The 23,546-nt window shown below is 43.9% G+C and overlaps 1 protein-coding gene across 1 annotated transcript in view; it reads right to left on the bottom strand.

The window, feature by feature from the left end:
- Positions 1 to 23,546, bottom strand: part of LOC124596416 (esterase FE4-like) — a 388,758-nt gene that overhangs the window by 280,874 nt on the left and 84,338 nt on the right. Inside the window, exon 2 of the mRNA XM_047135545.1 lies at positions 20,309 to 20,477. Coding sequence (XP_046991501.1) covers positions 20,309 to 20,476 — 168 coding nt within the window. The 5' untranslated portion in view covers position 20,477. The remainder of the gene's footprint in view (positions 1 to 20,308; positions 20,478 to 23,546) is intronic.

A 23,546-nucleotide genomic window follows, 5' to 3' on the forward strand; every position in this document is an offset into this window, starting at 1 on the left:
CACTGAATAGTGCACGGTACATCCAAACCGTCATCGAACCCATCGTTCTACCATTCCTAGACCGGCAAGGGAACTTGCTGTTCCAACAGGACAATGCACGTCCGCATGTATCCCGTGCCACCAAACGTGCTCTAGAAGGTGTAAGTCAACTACCCTGGCCAGCAAGATCTCCGGATCTGTCCCCCATTGAGCATGTTTGGGACTGGATGAAGCGTCGCCTCACGCGGTCTGCACGTCCAGCACGAACGCTGGTCCAACTGAGGCGCCAGGTGGAAATGACATGGCAAGCCGTTCCACAGGACTACATCCAGCATCTCTACGATCGTCTCCATGGGAGAATAGCAGCCTGCATTGCTGCGAAAGGTGGATAAACACTGTACTAGTGCCGACATTGTGCATGCTCTGTTGCCTGTGTCTATGTGCCTGTGGTTCTGTCAGTGTGATCATGTGATGTATCTGACCCCAGGAATGTGTTAATGAAGTTTCCCCTTCCTGGGACAATGATTTCACGGTGTTATTATTTCAATTTCCAGGAGTGTATATAGGAAAAGAGAATCAGAAACTACACACATAAAAGAAAAGTTTTGCATCATCTGGTTCTCCTGAAGATAGACGATGACTGTGGATATTGTATCACAGACACAGTCCTTTTGACTGTTCAGAGATGTCACTAAACCCACCCAAAGATGTAAACAATCATGCATGAGCAGCGCCTATTAGACGGAGGGGTTCCAACAGCCGATCAGTTCCAGTCGTTCCACCAGGAAGGAGGTACACGACTCTTGTTGTCTGTAGTTCAACCATGCCTACACGGTCAATGCCGCGGTTACATCGCGTCCACGTTGTTATTTTGTGCCACGAAGGGCTCTCAACAAGGGAAGTGTCCAGGCGTCTCGGAGTGAACCAAAGCGATGTTGTTCGGACACGGAGGAGATACAAAGAGACAGGAACTGTCGATGACATGCCTCGTTCAGGCCGCCCAAGGGCTACTACTGCAGTGGATGATCGCTACCAACGGATTATGGCTTGGAGGAATCCATGGGTTTCGTGCAGCCACAGGACGTCGTGTTACGACTCAAACTGTGCGCAATAGGCTGCATGATGCACAACTTCACTCCAGACGTCCATGGCGAGGTCCATCTTTTCAACCACGACAGCATGCAGTGCGGTACAGATGGGCCCAACAACATGCCGAATGGACCGCTCAGGTTTCGCATCACGTTCTGTTCAGCCATGAGTGTCGCAGATGCCTTCAATCAGACAATCGTCGGAGACGTGCTTGGAGGCAACTCGGTCAGGCTGAACGCCTTAGACAGACTGTCCAGCGAGTGCAGCAAGGTGGAAGGTGGAGGTTCGCTGCTGTTTTTGGTTGGTATTATGTGGGGCCGACGTACGCCGCTGATGGTCATGAAAGGCAGCGTAACGGCTGTACTATACAAGAATACCATCCTCCGACTGGTAGTGCAGCTATACCGGCAGCATATTGGCGAGCCTTTCGTCTTCATGGACGACAATTCTGGCCCCCTTAGTGTACATCTTGTGAATGACTTCCTTCAGGATGACGACATCGCTCAACTAGAGTGGCCGGCATGTTCTTCAGACATGAACCCCATCGAACACACCTGGGATAGATTCAAAATGGCTGTTTATGGACGACGTGACCCAACAACGGCTCTGAGGGATCTACGCCGAATCGCCGTTTCGGAGTGGGACAATCTGGACCAACAGTGCCTTGATGAACTTGTGGATAGTATGCCACGACGAATACAGGCATGCATCAATGCAGGTGGACGTGCTACTGCGTATCAGAGGTACCGGTGTGTACAGCAATCTGGACTACCACCTCTGACGGTCTCGCTGTATGGTGGTACAAAATGCAATGTGTGGTTTTCATGAGCAATAATCAGGGCGGAAATGATGTTTATGTTGATCTCTATTCCAATTTCATTTATAGATTCCGGAACTCTCGGAACCGAGATGATGCAAAACTTTTTTTAATGTGTGTATAATAATGCAGCAAGCACACTTGTTGCAGCGCATGATGATTTTCTGCCACATCAATTTTGAAATTGTCTCATATTCATTCAGCTACAACATTAAAGCATGATTTATTGAGAAAGCAACTCATTTTATAAAGAGTTTTACGTGAAACAAGGTGTTTGTCAATATGCTGAAGGGAGAATATTTTTCTCTAAAGTTAACACTCTCAGTGCCTACTGAGGTATTGAAAGAAAGGTGCTTTTATCACTTAGAGCTTTGTATCTTTTCGTAGGTTTGACAAGCACGTGGAAGGACAATTTGATTGATACATCATTCTCACCTCGGAGCACAGGAAACTGGAGAGGAATTTTAACCTGGTTACTCCATTGCGGGATTAGTGCTTGGAATGATTTTTATTTTTCACTAGTAAAATTCAAAACGTCTACCTCAGAGTCGATCACAGTTCAAGTATCCGTAAGCACCCTGTGTTATTGAGGCAAGATTCTTGTTTGTGAAGATGTTCTGTCGGCTAGAAATCTAAAGATAGTATTAAGCTAATATTATGTGTTTCGCTTAGAGGGCGTTTTCTCGTGTTACACTACATGGTAATATCACGACTGACAGTTATCTCTTCTCCACAAAGACTCTATTATGTAAGTATCACAACAGAGTTAATTTCGCAATAATGCATCGGTAACAATTGGACTGAACTACCCAAGTGACATTTGTAATTTACTTTCAATTTCTGTGGGACCCTGTAGACGACGCAGTCAGTGACGGTGTAAGTGGGCTGTTTAGATTTTTATGTTGGTAACGCGACGTAGCGCTCTGTATGAAAATCACTGACTGTGCTGTGTGCAGTCTGTGGCTGGCTGGTATTGTTGAAAGATTCGCTATTGTATTGCTGGGCAGATGGATGTGAACGGCGCGTAGCATTGTGCAGTTGGACCTGAGCCGCCAGCAGTGGTGGATGTGGGGAGAGAGATGGCAGAGTTTTGCGAGCGGACGATCTGGACGTGTGTCCGTCAGAAAAAGGAAATATGTAAGACTGGACGTGACATTGTTTGTTCTCAATCAAAATCTTTCATTTGCTAACTATGCCAATCAGTAGTTAGTGCCTTCAGTAGTTAGAATCTTTTATTTAGCTGGCAGTATTGGCGCTCGCTGTATTGCAGTAATTCGAGTAACGAAGATTTTTGTGAGGTAAGTGATTCATGAAAGTTATAGATTATTGTTAGTCAGGGCCATTCTTTTGTAGGGATTATTGAAAGACAGACTGGGTTGCTCTAAAAATACTGTGTGTCAGTTTAGTGTTGATCAGAATAAGTAAAGAGACAAATGTCTGAGTACGTTCTGTTTTACTCAGTTGTTGTTTTTCTAAATAACCTAGAGGTTTACCAGCACAGTAATTAATAAATTTTTTCAAAGGGGATGTTTCAACGGAACACTGGCATGAGGATGGAAATCGTCCAGCATTCTCCTTAAGCGATGTATTCAGAGAAAACATAGATGGTAGGATAATATACAGTATGTAGGTCCCAGGTCGGTTCTAGGATTGTTTCTATTTTCGCTTGATTCGCCTCTTGCAGTGAGTTAGCAATGTGAAAAATGCAAAGCTGCACCGCAGTCCAGAATCCATGTTAAAATACTGGCTGGAGGATCAGGTTAAAGGCGAAGGGAACGCACTGGCATATCACTTCCAACAGCATCGTGCCCAGAAGAGCACTGAAAACGTGCAGCTGTCATCAACGCGGGGGTTGGTCTGAATAGTACAGGGCTTTAATAGGCATGGTTTGTTGGAGGTGCTAACCATATCTTCCTCTAATTTGCCTTACCTACGTGGACTCCGGGCATGATGGTACGTGGTGTATCTCATAGTAATAAATCATTGCCAGAGATGAAAGAAGTAATTAGCGACCGAACAGGCCCATATCCACGTTGCGGGGCAGACAGGGGTATCTGCCCTAGGCGGTAATTTCATGGGGCGCCAAATCATGTTCTTGGAAAAAAAAAGTACCTTGTTTCCGAAGCGCTTAGCTTCCAAACATGTTGGTTTGTCTGTTATTCATACGACTTTTAAATGCATCCCTGTTGGTTTTTGAAATTTTTTGAACACATTCTGATTTCTGAACGAATCATAAGTTGATTTTTGAATGTGTGCATAGTGAACGTGATGTCTCTGCCAGAGGAATCCCCGTCGCATTTAGAAGTAAAAATCTTTGCCGCAGGGGACGGGGCTATACGATCTGAGCTGAGTAAATCCGAATGGGTGAATTCCAATCGCTGCTTGTTTATGTGGTTGGTTGCTTGAGCGAATGATCAGTGCTGTTATAGTTACTAACTAAATCCTTAGACTATCACAATGGAAATAAACGACTAACAGGAATGATAGGTAAGAAAGATTACATATTAATGTTCTCGGTGTATACAAGAAAATGACATTTTGACAGAAAATTTTTGCCTGGTCCCCGCTTAGTAGCTGCTTAAGTTCTGTTCTCGGAATAGCACGGAAAACGTGTTGTACGAACGCGTAGTAACGCCTAACAGGGTAACTGAACGGGTGATTCTGGCAGGGTTAGTGAAGTTAACCGGAGAATAAGTTTTGACAATTGCAGGAATAGTTAAAGAATTAGTGATGATAAGATTGTTTGTTAGAACGAGGAAGGTGAAGAAACGGGGATATCACACAAATTATATGGAAGAATGTGACGATCCAAAATGTATATAAAAGTTTCGTACTACTTTTCGATCTCATGCTTGAGAAAGTGAAGCGTATGAATGAAATCTAAAACTATTTCCAAACATAGAACTTTTTGCTCATAGTAGGTCTCATAGGCGTTTGATATTGGTACTTCATGAGTTATATTCTGTCGTGTTATTTAAGTAAATGAGGTAGATAAAAATAAAAATCTGTGCCAAACACAGTCTCGCTTATTTGCTGTGTGTTACAATTGCTGCAATATTACAAAGGCCTATTTCGTTTTATCTAGCAGACAGTGACAAAATTAATGTCATTAAATAGAGAAACCACGCCGGTACTATTCGTATTAACAGCTTTTTCAGAATTAGACAGCGACATTTTGATTTTTTATGTAGCAAAACGTCTGACGAACTTAGATGAGGTAATAGATTCTTTCACAGGAAGGAAATGCTACGACCTAAGTATTGAAGAAATATGTACTGTCTTGCTTGTCTCTTATCTTTACTTCTTTTATGTTTCCTATATTTAATTTTGTGTCACACAAAAGAGAAAGTTATTAGCTAATAGGTGATAAAGAGTGCACATTTTCTGAAGAGTTGTTATTCTACCAGTTACATATAATGAGTTTTTTAAAGGTGGGTAGGATGTCAAACCAGCCGACTGGGAGCAGGAGAGGCACCATACGGCGTTTTAACTTCCACTGCCCTGAATATGTTTGATAGCTCCCATTAAAAATACACAAGTTTTTATTCCACAGAGCGAAATACAGTGACGTGCGATAGAAGAATGCTGTGTGAAGAGGCGTGCATTGCACTTTGGCACACTTAAGACCGAATAACATGTCTTACATATACTCCAACATATATGTTTTGTATATAAAGCCCTTTAGAAAGATGTGCGCTACAAAATGAACATATTTTTGAAAATCAATTCTTTTAAAATATTTTGCTGTCCTATCTCTCCGCTCGAGGTGGGGCGGGTGATGGGGAGGGGGGATAGGAAGGGGCGCCGCTATCAAGTTTTTGCTCCGAATCATAAATATCGTAGATCCGATTCCATATTCTGCTAACAGTCATTGGATCTCGACCAACGCGAGCAGCAATGTCGCGATACGATAAACTGCAAACGCGGTAGACTACAATCCGACCTTTATCAAAGTCGGAAACGTGATGGTACGCATTTCTCCTCCTTACACGAGGCATCACATCAACGTTTCACCAGGCAACGCCGGCCAACTGCTGTTTGTGTATGAGAAATCGGTTGGAGGCTTCCCTCATGTCAGCACGTCGTAGGTGTCGCCACCGGCGCCAACCTTGTGTGAGCCGGCCTCTGGTGGCCGAGCGGTTTTAGGCGCTTCAGTCTGGAACCGCGCGACCGCTACGATCGCAGGTTCGAATCCTGCCTCGGGCATGGATGTGTGTGATGTCCTTGGGTTAGTTAAGTTTAAGTAGTTCTAAGTTCTAGGGGACTGATGACCTGAAATGTTAAGTCCCATAGTGCACAGAGCCATTTGAATCAACCTTGTGTGAATGCTCTGAAAAGCTAATCATTTGCATATCACAGCATCTTCTTCCTGTCGGTTAAATTTCGCGTCTGTAGCACGTCATCTTCGTGGTGTAACAATTTTAATGGCCAGTAGTGTAAGTGGCCGAGGCTGATTCAGTAAAACAGAACTGGGATTCCATCCGGACCTGACGACCTATTAGTTTTCAGCTCTTTCTGTTGCTTGCGAGAGCTAGGTATGCTTATTTGTATGTCCTGTTTTTCGCCTATTGAGCAGTGAGCCACTGCGACCTTCATATTCTGTATAAGTTGTTGCGTGAGACGGAAATCTGCTTCGACAGCGAGAATGACGCTTACGTTAACTGCAATGTCTCCAAACCACACTTACGTACGAGCAATGTAAAGGACTGGAGGTTAGAATGGCCGAGGCATATAGCGTCTCCGGCAGTGGTTATCCCTGTCTCAGGTCTGTAGGACTGATTGACCGTAATACTTTTTTCGGCTATAAGATGCGTCTGACTACAATCTCGACCAAGTAGGGTGAAAGCCTTAAGTCAATAGGCACTGTCGTAGAAATACTTACTGAGCCCCACAACAGCACAGCGCTGTTGAAGCCAAACTAGGGGTTGTAGACAGTTTTGCTTTAAGTGTGCGATAAGTTAGTTTACGAAGTGTATGTGCCGCATCGGGTATATCGATGGTTTCTTGGGTATCGATATACACGTGGTTGGAAGCTACGAAGGTTTTGAGAAGAGCGAAGATGCCGGGCAGTGCCGCTGTGGCTGTCGGACTAATCTGGGCTGATGAATGCTGGCGGCGGGAGCCGACGTTCGGCTGCCACGGAATGGAGGCACGCGTAGTTCTGTTGGTGTCGACAGAAACTGGCGCGGGTCCGGGTTACGCACTGCTGCCCTTGCGGAATTGTTAGCCTTGCGAAAAAATCACTTTAGGAAAAACATAACTGTCAAGCCCATGGATTATGCTAGCCTTCCTGTTCACTGCCAGTGTCACCGTAGCGAGGATTGCCCAGTGTAATTTCCTCTGTCAGTATGGTTACTGTCCCTTCATTGCGTGATGTGTATGGCTGAGTATTCTGGGACACAATTATGTGCAAGTAGCGCTCATTAACCTATATGAGTAAAATCTGAGCTCGTGGATAGCACCAGTCATTCCAGCATGTAAATAAGTGCTATTGTATGTTGCCCTTGGGGAAGTTTCTTGATTACGGTTTAGTGTTAAAGTACAAGGTGTTTGCAGATTACCGTTACAGCTTATATGACTTGTAGAGGGGAGAGAGATTACAGTATATTTTGAATGGGAACCCATCACTGAAAACATACTGTTCTCGTTATTCGACGGTTTCAGTTCAGCCCTGTAACGAATCAACGTATGCTGAGGGAAAGAGGAAACCCTCATAGAGTCTCTTGTTCTGGTGTGCAACAGGGAAGACAGGATGATGTGTACTCCTTTGGACTACTTTTTGTGGGGTCATATGCAAAGTTTAAATTACGAGACTCCTGTAGAGTCAGAGGGAGATCCACTGGCGCGAGTTGTGGCCGCTACACTAGATGTCTGATATTTAAGAGGCACGAGGTGGGACGGAGATGTGCATCAGAACATGCTTCGCAGGTACAGTGTCTGTAACAACGTTGGTGGTCGGCACACCGAGCTACTGTTATGATGCATCAGTACTGTTCTGTAGGTACAGTGTGCTGGGTTCTTTTTGTTTTGGAATAATATAAAAACATAATGTTTAAGTGCTTAGGTGTTTAAATGATAAGTAGACGTTTCGTTATGTTTCCTTTCGAATTGTTGCCTAATAATGGTACTGCGTCAAGCCCAGTTTATTTCCTTAAGCAGAAGTAGATGAGTTAATAATGGTACTGAAGCGGTCGTAGAACGGAAACGGTACGTTGCCGGACGTGGGTTCCTGTTCAAAATATTAAGTACTTCTTGCCCTCTACAAGCCTTAGAAATCTGTAACGGGAATTTCCGAACAATCGGTATTTTGTGCCCGTGTCTGACTATTGTTAAGTTTCAGGTGACATCTTTTTAATTTGGTCCGAAAGCGCACGAGTCACTGATCTGTGCTTGATTTCTGTACCTGTCCTTCTTCCGAAGCTTGTTAATGTTGAGACGCACTTGTAGTGACTGTATTAGCGCAGCAGTGTGTTCACTGATGTCAATACCTCGTGCTAAGGTGACTGTATTCTGTTCTTTGTATTTTAAATAATTACTGTAATTTGCTGCGTACTCCCGTGCGGAAGCACAGTTGCAAGTTAACAAGTGAGCCCTGGAGACGGCTGGTCGTGGGCTCAGTTCAAATGTGGGTATTGTCCGCGCCATTTTGCCTTGCAGTGCGACGTGGTCTCTACTCGCTGGTACTGATACCTGTAATCATCATTATCTCGAGGATTTAATATCTTGTTTGATGGCTAAGCATACAATTTCAGCGGTAAGCGTTGTACCACCTCTATTGAAATTTACGCCATAATCAAAACCTGTTCTGATATTTGATTACGCCAGAGAAATAATTGGATTTAAGCCTTTATTTGCTAAGGCTGCTACGTGGAATGGTTATTATTCCAAAATTTTGACAGATTGCTTTGTTTGCCCTTTTTTTGACATTTGGCGTTGCGTGTTTCACAGATAACCTTGGCTGTTAAAGGTTTTTTGTTCTGTCCTATCGAGGGGCAGGCGGTATTATATTATTTTCCACGCCTGACAAAGATATAAATTGTTTAAAAAGAATGAGAAGGGAAGATTTCTCTTTGTAACGGCGCCGTACCCCACAGCAAGTTAATGTACAATTTGAGATCATTTTAACTAAAGATGCTTTATCTGAGTCTGCAGGCTTTCGTGGCTGTTGTCACTGAAGTTAAAATCTTCTGGCTTATTAGAACGCGTCATATTTATATTAGGAAATAAGACACGGCCTAATAACGCAGAAGATTTTAAGTAAAGATGCTTTGTTTATTTAAACAGTGGGGTGACGTACCTAATTTCCAAGTCGCATTTTACCTTTTAATTCTGTTTAAGTAAATTTCTGTTTTCTTAAAAGTGAAATGCGTCACACTTAGCCACAGTTTCTCTCTTGGTTCTGTTTAAGCGATTCTTGTTTCTTAAAATGATGCATCCGAAGTTTGACTATTTGGTACATTTGATACAGTTTAAGTAACGTGTTGTCCTTCTAAGAGGTGACATACGCCAGGTTTTGATAAACTCCACTTTTATGCCGTTAAAATAAACGCTCATTTTGTTTAGGGACTTTGATAGTGTAAGAGCAAATGTATATTTTGTTTAAGGGGCACACGTGTCTGTGCTTTGAAATATTTGTGTATAGCAATCACAATTCGTAGTAATAGACGGAAAGTCATCGAGTAAAACAGATGTAATATGCGGCGTTCCCAAGAGAAGTGTTATAGGCCCTCTATTGTTCCTGATCTATATTAACGACGTGGAGACAATCTGGGTAGCCGTCTTAGATTGTTTGCAGATGATGCTGTCATTTACCGTCTTGTAAAGTCACAGGTGATCAAAACGACTTGCAAAATGATTTACATAAGATATCTGTATGGTGCGAAAAGTGGCAGTTGACCCTGAATAAGGAAAAGTGTGAAGTTACTCACATGAGTACTAAAAGAAATCAGCTAATTTTCGATTACGCGATAAGTCACACAAATGTGAGGGCTGTAAATTGAACTAAATACTTAGGGATTACAATTACAAATAACCTACATTGGAACGATCACGTAGATAATATTGTGAGTAGAGCAAACCAAAGACTGCGATTCATTGGTAGAACACTTAGAAGGTGCAACAGGTCTACTAAACAGACTGCTTATACCACGCTTGTCCGCTCTGTTCTGGAGCAATGCTGTGTGGTGTGGCATCCGCATCAGGTGGGACTGACGGATGACATCGAAAAACTATAAAGAAGGCAGCTCGTTTTGTGTTATCGTGAAATAGGAGAGATAGTGTCACAGACATGATACGTGAATTGGACTGGCAATCATTAAAACAAAGGCGTTTTTCGTTGCGACGGGATCTTCTCATGAAATTTCCGTCACCAGTTTTCTCCTCCGATTGCGGAATCATTCTGTTGGCACCCACCTACATATGGAGAAATGATCATCACGATAAAATAAGAGAAATCAGGGGTCTACAGAAAAATTTAAGTGCTCGTTTTTCTCGCGAGCCGTTCGAGAGTGGAACGGTAGAGAGACAGCTTGAGGGTGGTTCATTGAACCCTCTGCCAGGGACTTTATTGTGAATAGCTGAGTAATCACGTAGATGTAGATTTAGACCAATGATCTGGGCTGGTATTACTAATGCTCCGATTAACGAGATCTTTTAATGGATTTATAAAAATTCTTTGTACCAGACAAAAATTATACAAAAGGAAAATTAAAAAAAAATTTTTTTAATAAAAATTTTGTTGTATTGTTGTTAATTGTTGATTTGTATCAGCACCTTACCACTCCCCTGACCCGCAGCCCTGGCATTTCGGTATATTTCCACTACTGGCCATTAAAATTGCTACACCACGAAGATGACGTGCTATAGACGCGAAATTTAACCGATGGGAAGAAGATGCTGTGAGATGCAGATGATTAGCTTTCCAGAGCATTCACACAAGGTTGGCGTCGGTGGCGACACCTACAACATGCTAACATGAGGAAAGTTTCGAACCGATTTCTCACACACAAACAGCAGTTGACCTGCGTTCCGTGGTGAAACGTTGTTGTGATGCCTCGTGTAAGGAGGAGAAATGCGTACAACCACGTTTCCGACTTTGATAAAGATCGGATTGTAGCCTATCGCGATTGCGGTTTATGGTATCGCGACATTACTGGTCGCGTTGGTAGAGATCCAATGACTGTTAGCAGAATATGGAATCGGTGGGTTCAGGAGGATAATACGGAACGCCGTGTTGGATCCCAATGGCCTCGTATCACTAGCAGTCTAGATGACAGGCATCTTATCCGCATGGCTGTAACGGATCGTGCAGTCACGTCTAGATCCCTGAGTCAACAGATCGGGACGTTTGCAAGACAAACATCTGCACGAACAGTTCGACGACGTTTGCAGCAGCATGGACTATCGGCTTGGAGACCATGACTGCGGTTACCCTCGACGGGCCTGCGATGGTGTACTCAACGACGAACCTGGGTGCACGAATTTTTTCGGATGGATCCAGGTTCTGTTTACAGCATCATGATGGTCGCATCCGTGTTTGGCGACATCGCGATGAACGCACATTGGAAGCGTGTATTCGTCATCGCCATACTGGCGTATCACCCGACGTGATGGTATGGGGTGCCATTGGTTACACGTCTCGGTCACCTCTTGTTCGCACTGATGGCATTTCAGATGTGTTACGACCCGTGGCTCTACCCTTCATTCGATCCCTGCGAAACCCTACATTTGAGCAGGATAATGCGCGACCGCATGTTGCAGATCCTGTACGGGCATTTCTGGATACAGAAAATGTTCGACTGCTGCCCTGGCCAGCAAGTTCTCCAGATCTCTCACCAACTGAAAACGTCTGGGCAATGGTGGTCGAGCAACTGGCTTGTCACAATACGCCAGTGAGTACTCTTGATGAACTGTGGTATCGTGTTGAAGCTGCATGGGCAGCTGTACCTGTAAACGCCACCCAAGCTCAGTTTGGCTCAATGCCCAGACGTGGTTGTTCTGGGTACTGATTTCTGAGGATCAAAGCACCCAAACTGCGTGAAAGTGTAATCACATGTCCGTTCTAGTATAATATATTTGTCCAATGAATCATCTGCATTTCTTCTTGGTGTAGCAATTTTAATGGCTAGTAGTGTATTAGGTCATGAGATAGTACGGGTATGTAGTAGCATGTGTGAAAGCTGGCAGTTGTGACCTATTGCCTAGATGCGCCTGTTCTGTACCAGGCACGGGACAGAGATGACTGGGGAGCGGAGACCCGCGAACGCCCGCCGGCTGCCGGCTGCGGTCCGCGGTGGACCGTGGCCTCGCGGCCGGCCGGCACGGGGAGGCGAGCTGCGCTGCGGCGCCGGCGCGGTCGATGTCTGCGTCCGCCGGAGCCCGGCACGTGTGTCGGGCGCACACGTGCCGGCTGTCCCGGACCCGCCACAGCATAGCAGCTCATTACTGGCCAGCGGAGTGCGGCCCTGGCCTCTGCCGACGTCACGTGCTCATCGAAATTCGCCGCGGCGCCGTCCCGCCACGCCTCGCCGGGCGGGTCATCCAAAGCCGCCTTCTCACTGGAAGCTGGTAGATTCGAGCACTGCAGTCCACCCCAACCAAAATGCTTGTATTGGAATTTGCGATTATACGAGGTTCACTCCAAAAGAAATGCACACCATTTTTTTTTTAAATCCATCTTTTATTCTACATGTTTGAATGTTTTACAGTGTGTAGATACATACTTTAGGAACAATATTTTCATATCTCCACATAAGTTCCATCCCTCTCACCTGCCTTACGCCATCTTGGAACCAGCACCTGTGTCGGTAAAATTCTGGACCCACCTGTTGGAGCCACTGTTTGGCAGCGTGCACAAGGGAGTCATCATCTTCAAACCTTGTTCCACGAAGAGAGTCTTTCAGTTTCCCAAAGAGATGATAGTCAGATGGCGCCAGGTCAGGACTGTAAGGCTGTGTTTCAGTGTTGTCCATCCCAGTTTTGTGATCGCTTGCATCGTTTTTTGACTGAAATGTGACCGAGCACTGTCGTGCAACATCAAAACATCCTGCTTTTGCCGATGTGGTCGAACGCGACTCAGTCGAGCTTGAAGTTTCTTCAGTGTCGTCACATATGCATCAGAATTTATGGTGGTTCCACTTGGCATGATCTCCACAAGTAAGAGTCCTTCGGAATCGAAAAACACCGTAGCCATAACTTTTCCAGCAGAATGTCTGGTTTCGATTTTTTTTTCTTGGGTGAATTTACATGATGCCACTCCATTGATTGCCTCTTCGTCTCTGTTGAAAAATGATGGAGCCATATTTCATCACCTGTCACAATTCTTCCAGGCCGTTTTTCTTGTTTCTTTGTGAGCCACTGTCAACATTCTGGTAACCCACCTCGCACAAACCTTTTTTAACGCCATCACTTTCAGTATTCAGTACTCTGCTATCCCAACGTAGCGTGACAATTCGTTCACTGTGATGCGTCTGTCAACAGTCACCAATTCGTTAACTCTCTGCACATTGTCTGGAGTGTGTGCAGTACGAGGCCTGCCTCTGCGAGGACAATCCTCAACATTGCCGTGCCCGCTTTCATCACGTAACCTGCTTGCCCACCGACTAACAGTACTGCGATCGATAGCAGCATCTCCATACACCTTTTTCAGCCTCTTGTGGATGTTTCCCACTGTCTCGTTTTCGCAGCACAGGAATTCTATGACAGCACGTTGCTTCTGACGAACGTCAAGTGTAGCAGCCATCTTGAAGACATACTTAGGTTGAACTAAGTTTGAAAACAAGCGGGAAGGGTGTATCTACACACTGTAAAACTTTCACACATGCAGAATGAAAACTGTATTTTTACAAAAATAGTGTGCATGTCTCTTGGAGCGACCCTCGTAGTTATTTAATCATAGATTTTTTAAACTCATTTATGCCACCTCGACTATGTTATAACTGTCCACAATTTCCTCCATAACTGCAATTCTAGCCACATCTTACCACGCACACCCCTCTCTTAACCCTTCCGAATGGAAGGGAAGATTGGGAACTAAACGCACAGTACTACCAAAAAGATTAATACGTAACAAAACAAAAAATTACAAACGAACATACATCTTTTACATGCTTTTCTACGTAGTCATCAACGTTATCAACACATTTCTCCCATCGTGGTAAGAGTTTCAATATGTCCTGTTCACAGAAGTTCGTTTAGTTGGAGTGTAATCATATGCAGACTGCTGATTTCATTTTCGCATCTGTCGCCAGGCGTTGGCCAGCTAGGAATTTCTTCATGGAATCAAACAGATGAAAGTCTGACTGCAAGGTCTGGACTATACGGTGGATCCTGGAACGCTTCCCACACGAATTTGGCGATTTTCTGACGAACAGAAGCAGCAATATGGGGGCGAGCATTGTCAGCATTAATGTAGTGACGTTTTTCACGAAGGGTACGACCAAAGTTTTAATGTAGGCTGCAGCATTCGCAGTGGTCCCGTGTTCAGCAAGGTCCACCAGTAACACACAATACATATCCCAGAGCACTGCCACAAGCACTTTCCTAGCAGACTGATCATTCTGAATTTCTTCCGAACTGTGGAACCCTCATGTTTCCAAGCCTTAGAGGCCTACTTGGTATGCGCACGACCAGTGACGATTTCTTTCAGAAACTCATGCCCTCCTGCACCGCATCGCGGTAATTGACCTAAGCTTGTCTTCACTTGCTGGCCCTTGTGGTTGTCTGTTAGGTTCTTAGGCATCTAGACAGCGGTAACTGCGCGAAATTTCAACTTGTTACGGACAGTATCGTACATTGCACCACAGGAAATGTTGAACAGCTGTGATAAGGTTCGCAGCTGCACACACCGGTAGTTCAGAATATCTGCCTCAATGGCTCCGGCATTCTGGGGGGGGGGGGGGGGGGGGGGTTGCAGCAGTTACCGGCCGCTCGGAGCGCGGCGTTTGTGAGGTTCACACGGCCACCGTTTTCGTTTCTTGCGCGCGGCCACCTACACATTGCTACGTTCCATACGGTCGCCCCCATACACTCCACGCCTGTCCCTGTGAATTTCACTTTGCTTATGCCCTTGGCCCCAAAAAATATCGAACTACACTTCGGTGTTCTCCACAAGTTGCCGACAGTAAAACGTGCACCAAATTTGTTTCGCAGTTTGGGCTTCTCTCGATAGGGCTGCACGTGAAAACAAAATACCCTCTGTAGCGCAAACTTCAATCTTTATCATCGTGAAATTTCAACATTCCAGCTGTAATACCAGGAAAGGAAAAAATTATTGTACGTTACTTATTGATCCTCTCTCGTACTTATCCCACATCCTTTCTCAATCATTTCTCTAGTCCCATATGCAGTCAAACCCCTCACCTAAGAAATGTTACACACAACCATCATCCTTACGTCTGAGGATCACACATATCACCGTCTCATCACGATTCCTCATTTGGACTGGGAACCACCTAAAACAGTTATCGATTGTTCTTTCCAATAATAACTTTATTTTATTTCCATCTATGATCACAAAATTGGTACGTCCTTAGATTGTTCGCCTCCTTCAGCGATGACTACCTTCAGATCTGTTTTAAAATATGTCCTAGTGTAATTAAACCATTAGGAATATTTTAAAACAGATCTGAAGAGAATCATCACTGACCGAAACCGGTAGTATAGCGATATAACAGTTTTGTTATCATAGAAGCACGAAATTTACTCTACACTTTCTGGATCACTGTTCTATTCGCGACCATGTCGCACCTTGTGAAACTTTCGAATAATGTTCTTCTTCCTATCTTCGAAATACTTTTTCATTTTATTAATGCAAGAAGGTTTTTCGATGTTCCTTTTTTTAAAAAGGTTTTAAGTTTTTTATTTTGGTTCTGAATTTTTCCCTGTTTTGAACACTTCGCCGGTTGTTTCCATCTCTAAGTCTTTTGATTATCTTTCATCCACAGATTTTTTTTTGTTGTTGTTGAGATATCGGAAGATTCGTCTGGTTAATCTATTGTCTTCCATTCTTTTCACTTAGCCAAAGAAACTGACCTGCCTTATCCGGATTCTGTCTGAAAGCTTGGGAATTTTTTACAGAGTTCTTTGTTTTTGTAATGTGTCAGACTTCCCCTGCGACCTGCTGACATTTTGAGGTGTCGGCTAATCTGCCAGATATCAACGTCGGTCTTGCACGATACTTCGACAACAAAGAACTCGTTATCTTCATCAGGTGCTACCTGAGGCTCTGTGCTGCCTGAGACTGGGTAGCACCTGATGAAGATAACGAGTTCTTTGCTGTTTTTTAATTTTTTGTTGTTATTTTCGTCTATGGTGGGACCCAGAATTTTGTGTGGAGTCTTTTTACTCCATTTTTTTATGTCTCCTACTTTAAGTGTGGCAATGCACTATGCTGCACAGAGCGATTGCAGTATAATATTGTTTTCGCATTAATTGAGGTCTATATTTTGTTTTCGGTGTCCTTGCCTTGTTCTAATAAACGTGTCTTCTACAATTTATTTGTTTTCGTCGAAGTATGAAGAGTAGCAATATGGCTGCGGCCAGCATGTGCCCGCATCCTCTAGAGGGTGAGGGGAAGGGAGGGGAGGTATAAATAACAATTAAATAAAAAATTCAGAGACTAGTTTGTCATGAAATTGAGAAGTGAAACTACATGTCTTTAGAAATACAGTGTCTGGAGTATTTTCCCCTTGCATTTACCCGTTGTGCAGGACCAACATGGGACGGCCTAAATTTTACAAGTCCAGCTCTGTCAATCATCTCGGAAACTACCGAAGAGACTGCTGCTTCTCTTCAGGAACCATGTCTGTTCTCTCCACGGATACTCTTCCAACATGATGAAACTACGATGCTGCTATTGCAATCGAGAATGTTTGAGAGGAGCTTACCAACTGCGTTTGCGTAAGTACTAACGGAAAAAAATTTCGAACGCTGTCGTCGGTACACTATGAAATTTTTATAATCGTTTTTTGGGCGATTCCCACAAGAAATGAGGAAGTATTTTATGTGTGTGAGAGTGTGTGTGCTTGTGTGTGTAAGACAGAGAACTTTGGGTGACTTAAACTGGACATGTTCAGTGTACCTATCGTGGAATTTTCATTTGCTTATTTATCAAGTTACGTTCTTCTTTCTTCGCTATACCCAGTTAAAGTGCGTGTTTGAACTTATTAGCTTGGTCTGACACCTCATTTTTGTTCTTCTCTTCCAAAAATCTCTTCATGGATACGCTGTGTTGTTTCTTGCGTTCCTCTGTCCACTGTTTTCCACTGTTTTTGTTAGCTTTCTCTGCGAGTATATTATTTCCAATTAGGATTCCAAAGACTTTATGTCCTCTGATGTTATCTTCTGTTGCATTCATTTCTTGTAAGTCCCGCGTAACTTCTTCTAACCAAGTAATTTTTACCTTTTTTGAATTTATTGTATTAAGCAGTTTTTTGTTACTCTAGTGTTATTCGTTCTGTAGATGTGACCATAAAACTCCAAGCGGCTTCTACGTACTGCATCAGTGAAATTGTCTAGTGCTGTGTGTAGGTCCGTGGTTTTCCTTTTAATCCGTACTCAATTTATATTAGTGGGACCATAAATTTCTCTTAAAAATTTTGCTCTTCCTTCGCGATTTCATCATTAGCCTCCTAGGGATGTAGTTTCTGAGTTATATAGTTATTCAGGTAAGTCAACTGTCTTGTAATTTCGAAGATTAGCATTATGGGTTATCACTCGATTCCATGTTATTTTGTAAGCGTTCTGGAGTTTGGTGGCTCTTTCTAAATTGACTTTCCATCTGGTCCGAGATGTTTAAAAGAAATTACATTGTATTTCGTTTGTAGTGGGGATCTTCTGATATTTTTAAGTAAATCTTCCATTAATTCAGTCTTCTCATGTCTTTGATGCTATCTCGTGCAACTTATCTATGGCATAGATGGTTTCCTCACTGGTCTTAGTGATGATAGCTCGATCGTCAACAAAGGCACTTCAGTTTGATCCTCTGTCCCGAGGTCCCCATGTTTACACCTTCGATTTCTTTCCACAATTCTCTGATGATTTCGTCTAACAATGTTAACAGAAGCGGGGATAGGCCATCTCCTTGTCGAACTCCTGTATGTACTTCAAAACGATGAGACATTTCCTCCAGAAACTTCAATGGAGATATTGTTGTCTGTGAGGGTCTGATAGATTATTTCCATCTGGCCTCCTGTCTACCTTGAGCTCTTCTAAGTGCCCAGAGCAGTTGCTCTGTCAACAGAGTCATACGCCTTCTTGAATTCCATAAAGGTGACATATGTTTTGGTATTTCGAGGTATCCTTGTCTTAAACACCAAATCGGCTCAGTACACGACCTGCCTTCCCAGAAGCCTGCTCGATATTCAGCAATCAAATGAAGTGTTAGTTGTTCAAGACCCTTTAAGAGAGCTTTGGATAGAACCTTGTATATGAGTGTGTATAACTTGCAAGTAATTTGTATATAACCACTGTTGTTTTTGGATCTGCTGTATCGCCTTCATTATTATTATTATTATTATTATTATTATTATTATTTTAATATCTTTCATTCTCCACTCCGAAGGATAGAACGGTATGTTTGAGATCCAGCCGATTGTAGTACATATGCGGCTAGCTGGAATTGGGATAGAGAGGGTCCCAATTACGAATAATCATGAGGAGATTTGCAGCTCTAGCGTCTGGCTTATGATTCGAAAGCCATGACGGGAACCGGGAGAACGGACTATATTATTTCTGCGACAACGGACCCCAGCTTGTAACACAATACAAGTTCGCTGTTGACGCAATAGTAATGGCTACTGACTGACTTAACATTAGCAATATAAATTCAAAACAAAATCCACAATCGTTCTTATAAATTCGAGTGAGGAGAGGACTAAAACGTCACTTCCTTCCTTAAGTATGTTGCTTATTGGCATCGCCGGCGGAATAATTCATTGCTCTACCATCGGCGATCTCGTTTCGTTTTCTTCCTGAAATGCAACATGAGGGCGTACACGGACTGCACCATCCAGAGGTGCGACAGATAACTCCGACATTACTGTCTTCCAGAAATTGTGGGCTTACCCTTCTCAAGTCTGTTTCTCGCAACATTTCACCCTGTAGAAATGGAAGGCCGAGATAGCCGTCTCGCGAAACGGTATCGCTAAACTGTGTCTGATGTTACATGTGAAATTCTACAGAGATTATGCGAAAGGATTTGCACCTCTTCTATCAGTAAAATAATATAGTTGGTTCGTGGAGTAGTGGCGGTGACCGAGCGTTAAAAAGAAGCACAGATTATTCCCGTTTTCGAAAAGGATCGGCAAATAATTACGTGCCTATGTCACTGATGTCAGTCTGCTGTAGAATGACGTAAATGCCCTGCCCACACTGTGATGTAATCAAGTCTGACACATATTCTGAAGACATCGAGACCAATGGATATCGATGACTTTTTACGTCATTACGATGATGTTTGAAGATTCAATGTGGAATCTCGAAACTAACGATGTAAATCTTTTAAACTTCTGTGCCTCAAACGTTATTTTTGTACTTCTTCTTCTTAGCCCTTGGCGGGAAGAATGGTTGTATGGTGGACTGTTGTAAATACGGTTGTATAAAGCAGTAACATGAGCAAATTTAACATATTGCGCACAGTGGACACGCAACATATTACCCATAAATAGGAGAAGAGCTCCGTTACTGTATGATTAAGCTATTGATTAAAAGTTACTGGAAACTGAATCAGCAGTAAAATATCTAAGTGTAACTGTTTGGACGTAAAGAGGGACGAGCATATAAAAAAACCTGTAGGGGAAGCAGATCACAGGCTTGTATTCATTGGAAGGATCCTAAGGAAATTTAATTCTTCCACGAAAGAAGAGGCTGAAAAAACACTTGCTCGAACGCTTCTCGAGTACTATTCATCAGCGTGGGACTATTATTGAAAAGTACTCACAGAAGAGGTTGAGAAGATCAAACGAAGAGCGGCACGTTTCGCGGAATCGTGTAGTAAGCTCTAGAATTTTACGAAGATGCACAAAATACTCCAGTGGCAGGCGCTACTAGAGAGAAGATTAGTCATAAAAATCCTAGAGCTTATGTTCGAAAAAGAGTTGGGCAGAATATTGCTTCCTCCGACGTATGTCTGGTGAAATGACCACGTCGAAGGAATCAGAGAAATTAGAACTCGTATAGAAGTTTCGCGACATTTACTCTTCCCAACCTAGTTGGGGATGGAGCAGAGAAGAGCTAATATGATAATAGCCCCAGAAGTACACTGTATAAGGTGGCTTAGTGTAAACACACGTTAAGGTAGGGTACGAGTTACGCAGTCTAGCGGTTGCAACTGAAGTCTAGCCAGCATGTAAGATTCCTGAGAGACCAGGTGTAGAATGGAACAGATGCAATATTTTGGAGCAATGGCAGCACGGCAGTACGCACCCTGAAGCGGAGGTCCCCGACAGGTGGGCGGGCGTAGGGCACGCCCTGGAAGCTGCAGAAGGGCAGCCCCCACACCGTGGCCCTGCGGCGGCCGCGCAGCTGGCCGTCCCTCACGCGCACCACCACCAGCTCCTGCTCCTCGCTGTCCGGCGCAGACGCGCTCTTCATCCTGCCAACAACACCAACCAAAGCAGCGTCAGTGTGGCGGTTCTCTACAACGAGAGCCGAGTGCTGAGGGAAGATCGCATTAAGCTCTTTGGATGCTTTCTGGTAAAAAGGAAGAAGGAAACAGAAGCGTCCTACAGCTCTTGCGAAGCGTGATTTATCGTGTGTTGGCTGGATGTGAGATGTCGTTAACTGATATCATGAACATTTTCAATCGTCGAAGGTGAGGAGAACGCAATCGTACTTGTATGGCGATACAAATACAGGCAAATCTACATTAATTGAGAAATTGTGCTCTGAGCTCGGTTTCGGGGGTTATAATTCCCGACATTGTAAGAACATTTTATTTGAGGAGTTTAAATGCAATTGTTGGAGGCAGTAGCTATTTGATGCTTATTATTGAAGGTGGGCCGGTGACTAGTAATTTTAGAATCAAACTCGGCCTGAGAATTATGCATCGCGTTTTAGTTATATTTGTATCGAATGAGTTTCTTATTCGGGCTGAGGCAGAAATTAATCGACTAAATGTTGTTCATCATACGAACTGCCATATAACGCATTGTAAGTGTACAAGGACGGAGAGGATGGACACCTAGTCGTAGAGCGATTCGACCTCGTGTGTAGATATCTCTAGGGCGTCGAATAATGAGGCCGAAACGACGTCATCCAATCAGGAAGCGTATTTACAAACGTAGGTGTTTGATCTCTCACGTTTCGGTCCTACGGCTAGATGGGTGACACAATTAGTTAACGCTTTTAACGTGGAATTTAAGTATGGGAATATATCTTTTAATACTTATGCCACTAGTTTTCGTAGGCTAGGCAAGTATGACATTCACGATGAAAAGGTATTTTTTTAAAAGCATAACAAAGTATTTACACTGAAGGAAAACAGTTGTAACACCAAAAAATAATTATTATAGAGTGATGAAATTTCGAGAACACATTTGTCTAGGTAACATATTTAAGTGATTAACATTGCAATGTAAGCGCGAGTTAACCGGCTGCAAATGTGAAATACTGGTACATTAATAACCGGTGCAACCACCAGAATGCTGAATGCAAGCGTGCAAACACGAATGATTTGTGATCTACAGGTGCCGGATTTATCTCGAAATAGGGGAGATAGTGTCACAGACATGATACGTGAATTGGAGTGGCAACCATTAAAACAAAGGCGTTTTTCGTAGCGACGGGATCTTCTCGTGAAATTTCAATCACCAGTTTTCTCCTCCGATTGCGAAAACATTCTGTTGGCACCAACCTACATAGGGAGAAATGATCATCAGAATAAAATAAGCGAAATCAGGGCTCGCACAGAAAAATTTAAGTGCTCGTTTTTCCCGCGTGCCGTTAGAGAGTGGAACGGTAGAGAGACAGCTTGAAGGTGATTCATTGAACCCTCTGCCAGGCACTTCATTGTGAATAGCAGAGTAATCACGCAGATGTAGATGTACATGTAAGTTTGCCGGATGGAATCTTAAGCTTGTTGCACTTGGTCGGTCAATAAAGAGACGGTTAATGCTGTCTGTAACGTCCGATGACGTTCCGCATGTGCTCGATTGGAGACAGCTGAGGCAATCGAGCAGGCCAGGACAATATGTCGGCGCCCTGTAGAGCATGTCGGGTTACAGCAGCGGTACTTGGGCGATCGTAATCCTGTTGGAAAGCTGAAATGCTTTTCATGAATTTCGGCACAACAGGTCCAATCACCAGATTGTCGTACAAATTTGTAGTCGGGGTGCATGAGTTAATCACGAGAGTGCTCCCGCCGTCATGCGATATCGCACCCCGGATCATAGCTCCATATGTAGGGCCAATGTGGCTAGGCTGATGGCAGGTTGGCTGCTGGCCCGCAACTGGACTCATTCTAGGCAATATACAGCCGTCACTGGCACCGAGGCAGAAACAGCTTTCATCAGAAAGCACGTCAGACCTTCATCCTGCTCTCCAATGAGCTCTCGCTTGACACCACTCAAGTAGCAATAGCAGTGGTTTGAACTCTGTGGAATGCACGCTACATGGCGTTTGTCTCGCAGCTGTCCTCAAAGTAACAGATTTGTAACGGTCCATTGTGTCACTGTGGTGCCAGTTGCTGCCCAAATTGCTGCTGCAGTTGCAGCACGGTGCGCCAGAGCCACTTCCCTGTCAGCAGTGCCACGTGGCCGTCCGGAGCCCCGTCTTCTTCTGATCGTTTATTCCCGTGACCACCGCTGCGACCAGTCACGCACAGTGGCTACATTCCTGCCACATCTTTCTGCAATATCGTAGAAGGAACATCCTGCTTCTCGGTGGCGTGTTAGACGATCTCATTCAAACTAAGCAGGTGTTGATAATGGCGTCTTCGTCGCCTTAAAGGCATTCTTGACTGACAGCAACTCACCACGTCCAATCACAAAGATAACCAACGCCCACAACCGTTACAGCGTGTACTTACAGCAAGCCTAATTTGCGACTGGCAAGAAATTAGAATATGCACATCTTTCAGATGTAGAGCAATGCCTACAAACTTTAGTTTACGTCGCACAACTCCTGTTTGGTGTTGCATTTGTCTCCCTCAGTGTATGAAGAACAAGGAAGTACTGAAAAGCAGCAGATCGCATTTAGCAATAAGTTTGGAAAATTTTCTGCTGAAGGGATTAGACTCTACTGGCGCACCTTGGCGTACCTATAATGGGGGAAATCGGTATTTTTTTAATGTATGTTCGAAATACAAGAAATCTGCTGATATTTATTGCGTAACTGATTTGATTGGTTTGGAGAAATTATAGGATGGCCATCAACAATCAATAAATGAATGGTCTAATAACGCCGCGAAACCATCACTGCCGATAGAATTATGAACTAAGCTAGCTAACGGTGGTTCAATTACAAAGCCGGCGGACTGAACTCCGTAAGAGGGAACGAGAACTCGTCGAGCGAGTCAATCGGGGGTGCAGAGAGTCCGAACAGCACATAGAGACGAGCACGGAGAAAACCACGAAACGCGACCAGCGCGAGCGTCTGAACAACTAAGCATGCGGAAACGGAGCACCGCGCGAGGTGAAGGCCAGGTCCGAGGAAGTTGGAATCA

Source organism: Schistocerca americana, chromosome 2 (assembly GCF_021461395.2).
Source record: "Schistocerca americana isolate TAMUIC-IGC-003095 chromosome 2, iqSchAmer2.1, whole genome shotgun sequence".
Lineage (NCBI taxonomy): Eukaryota > Metazoa > Arthropoda > Insecta > Orthoptera > Acrididae > Schistocerca > Schistocerca americana.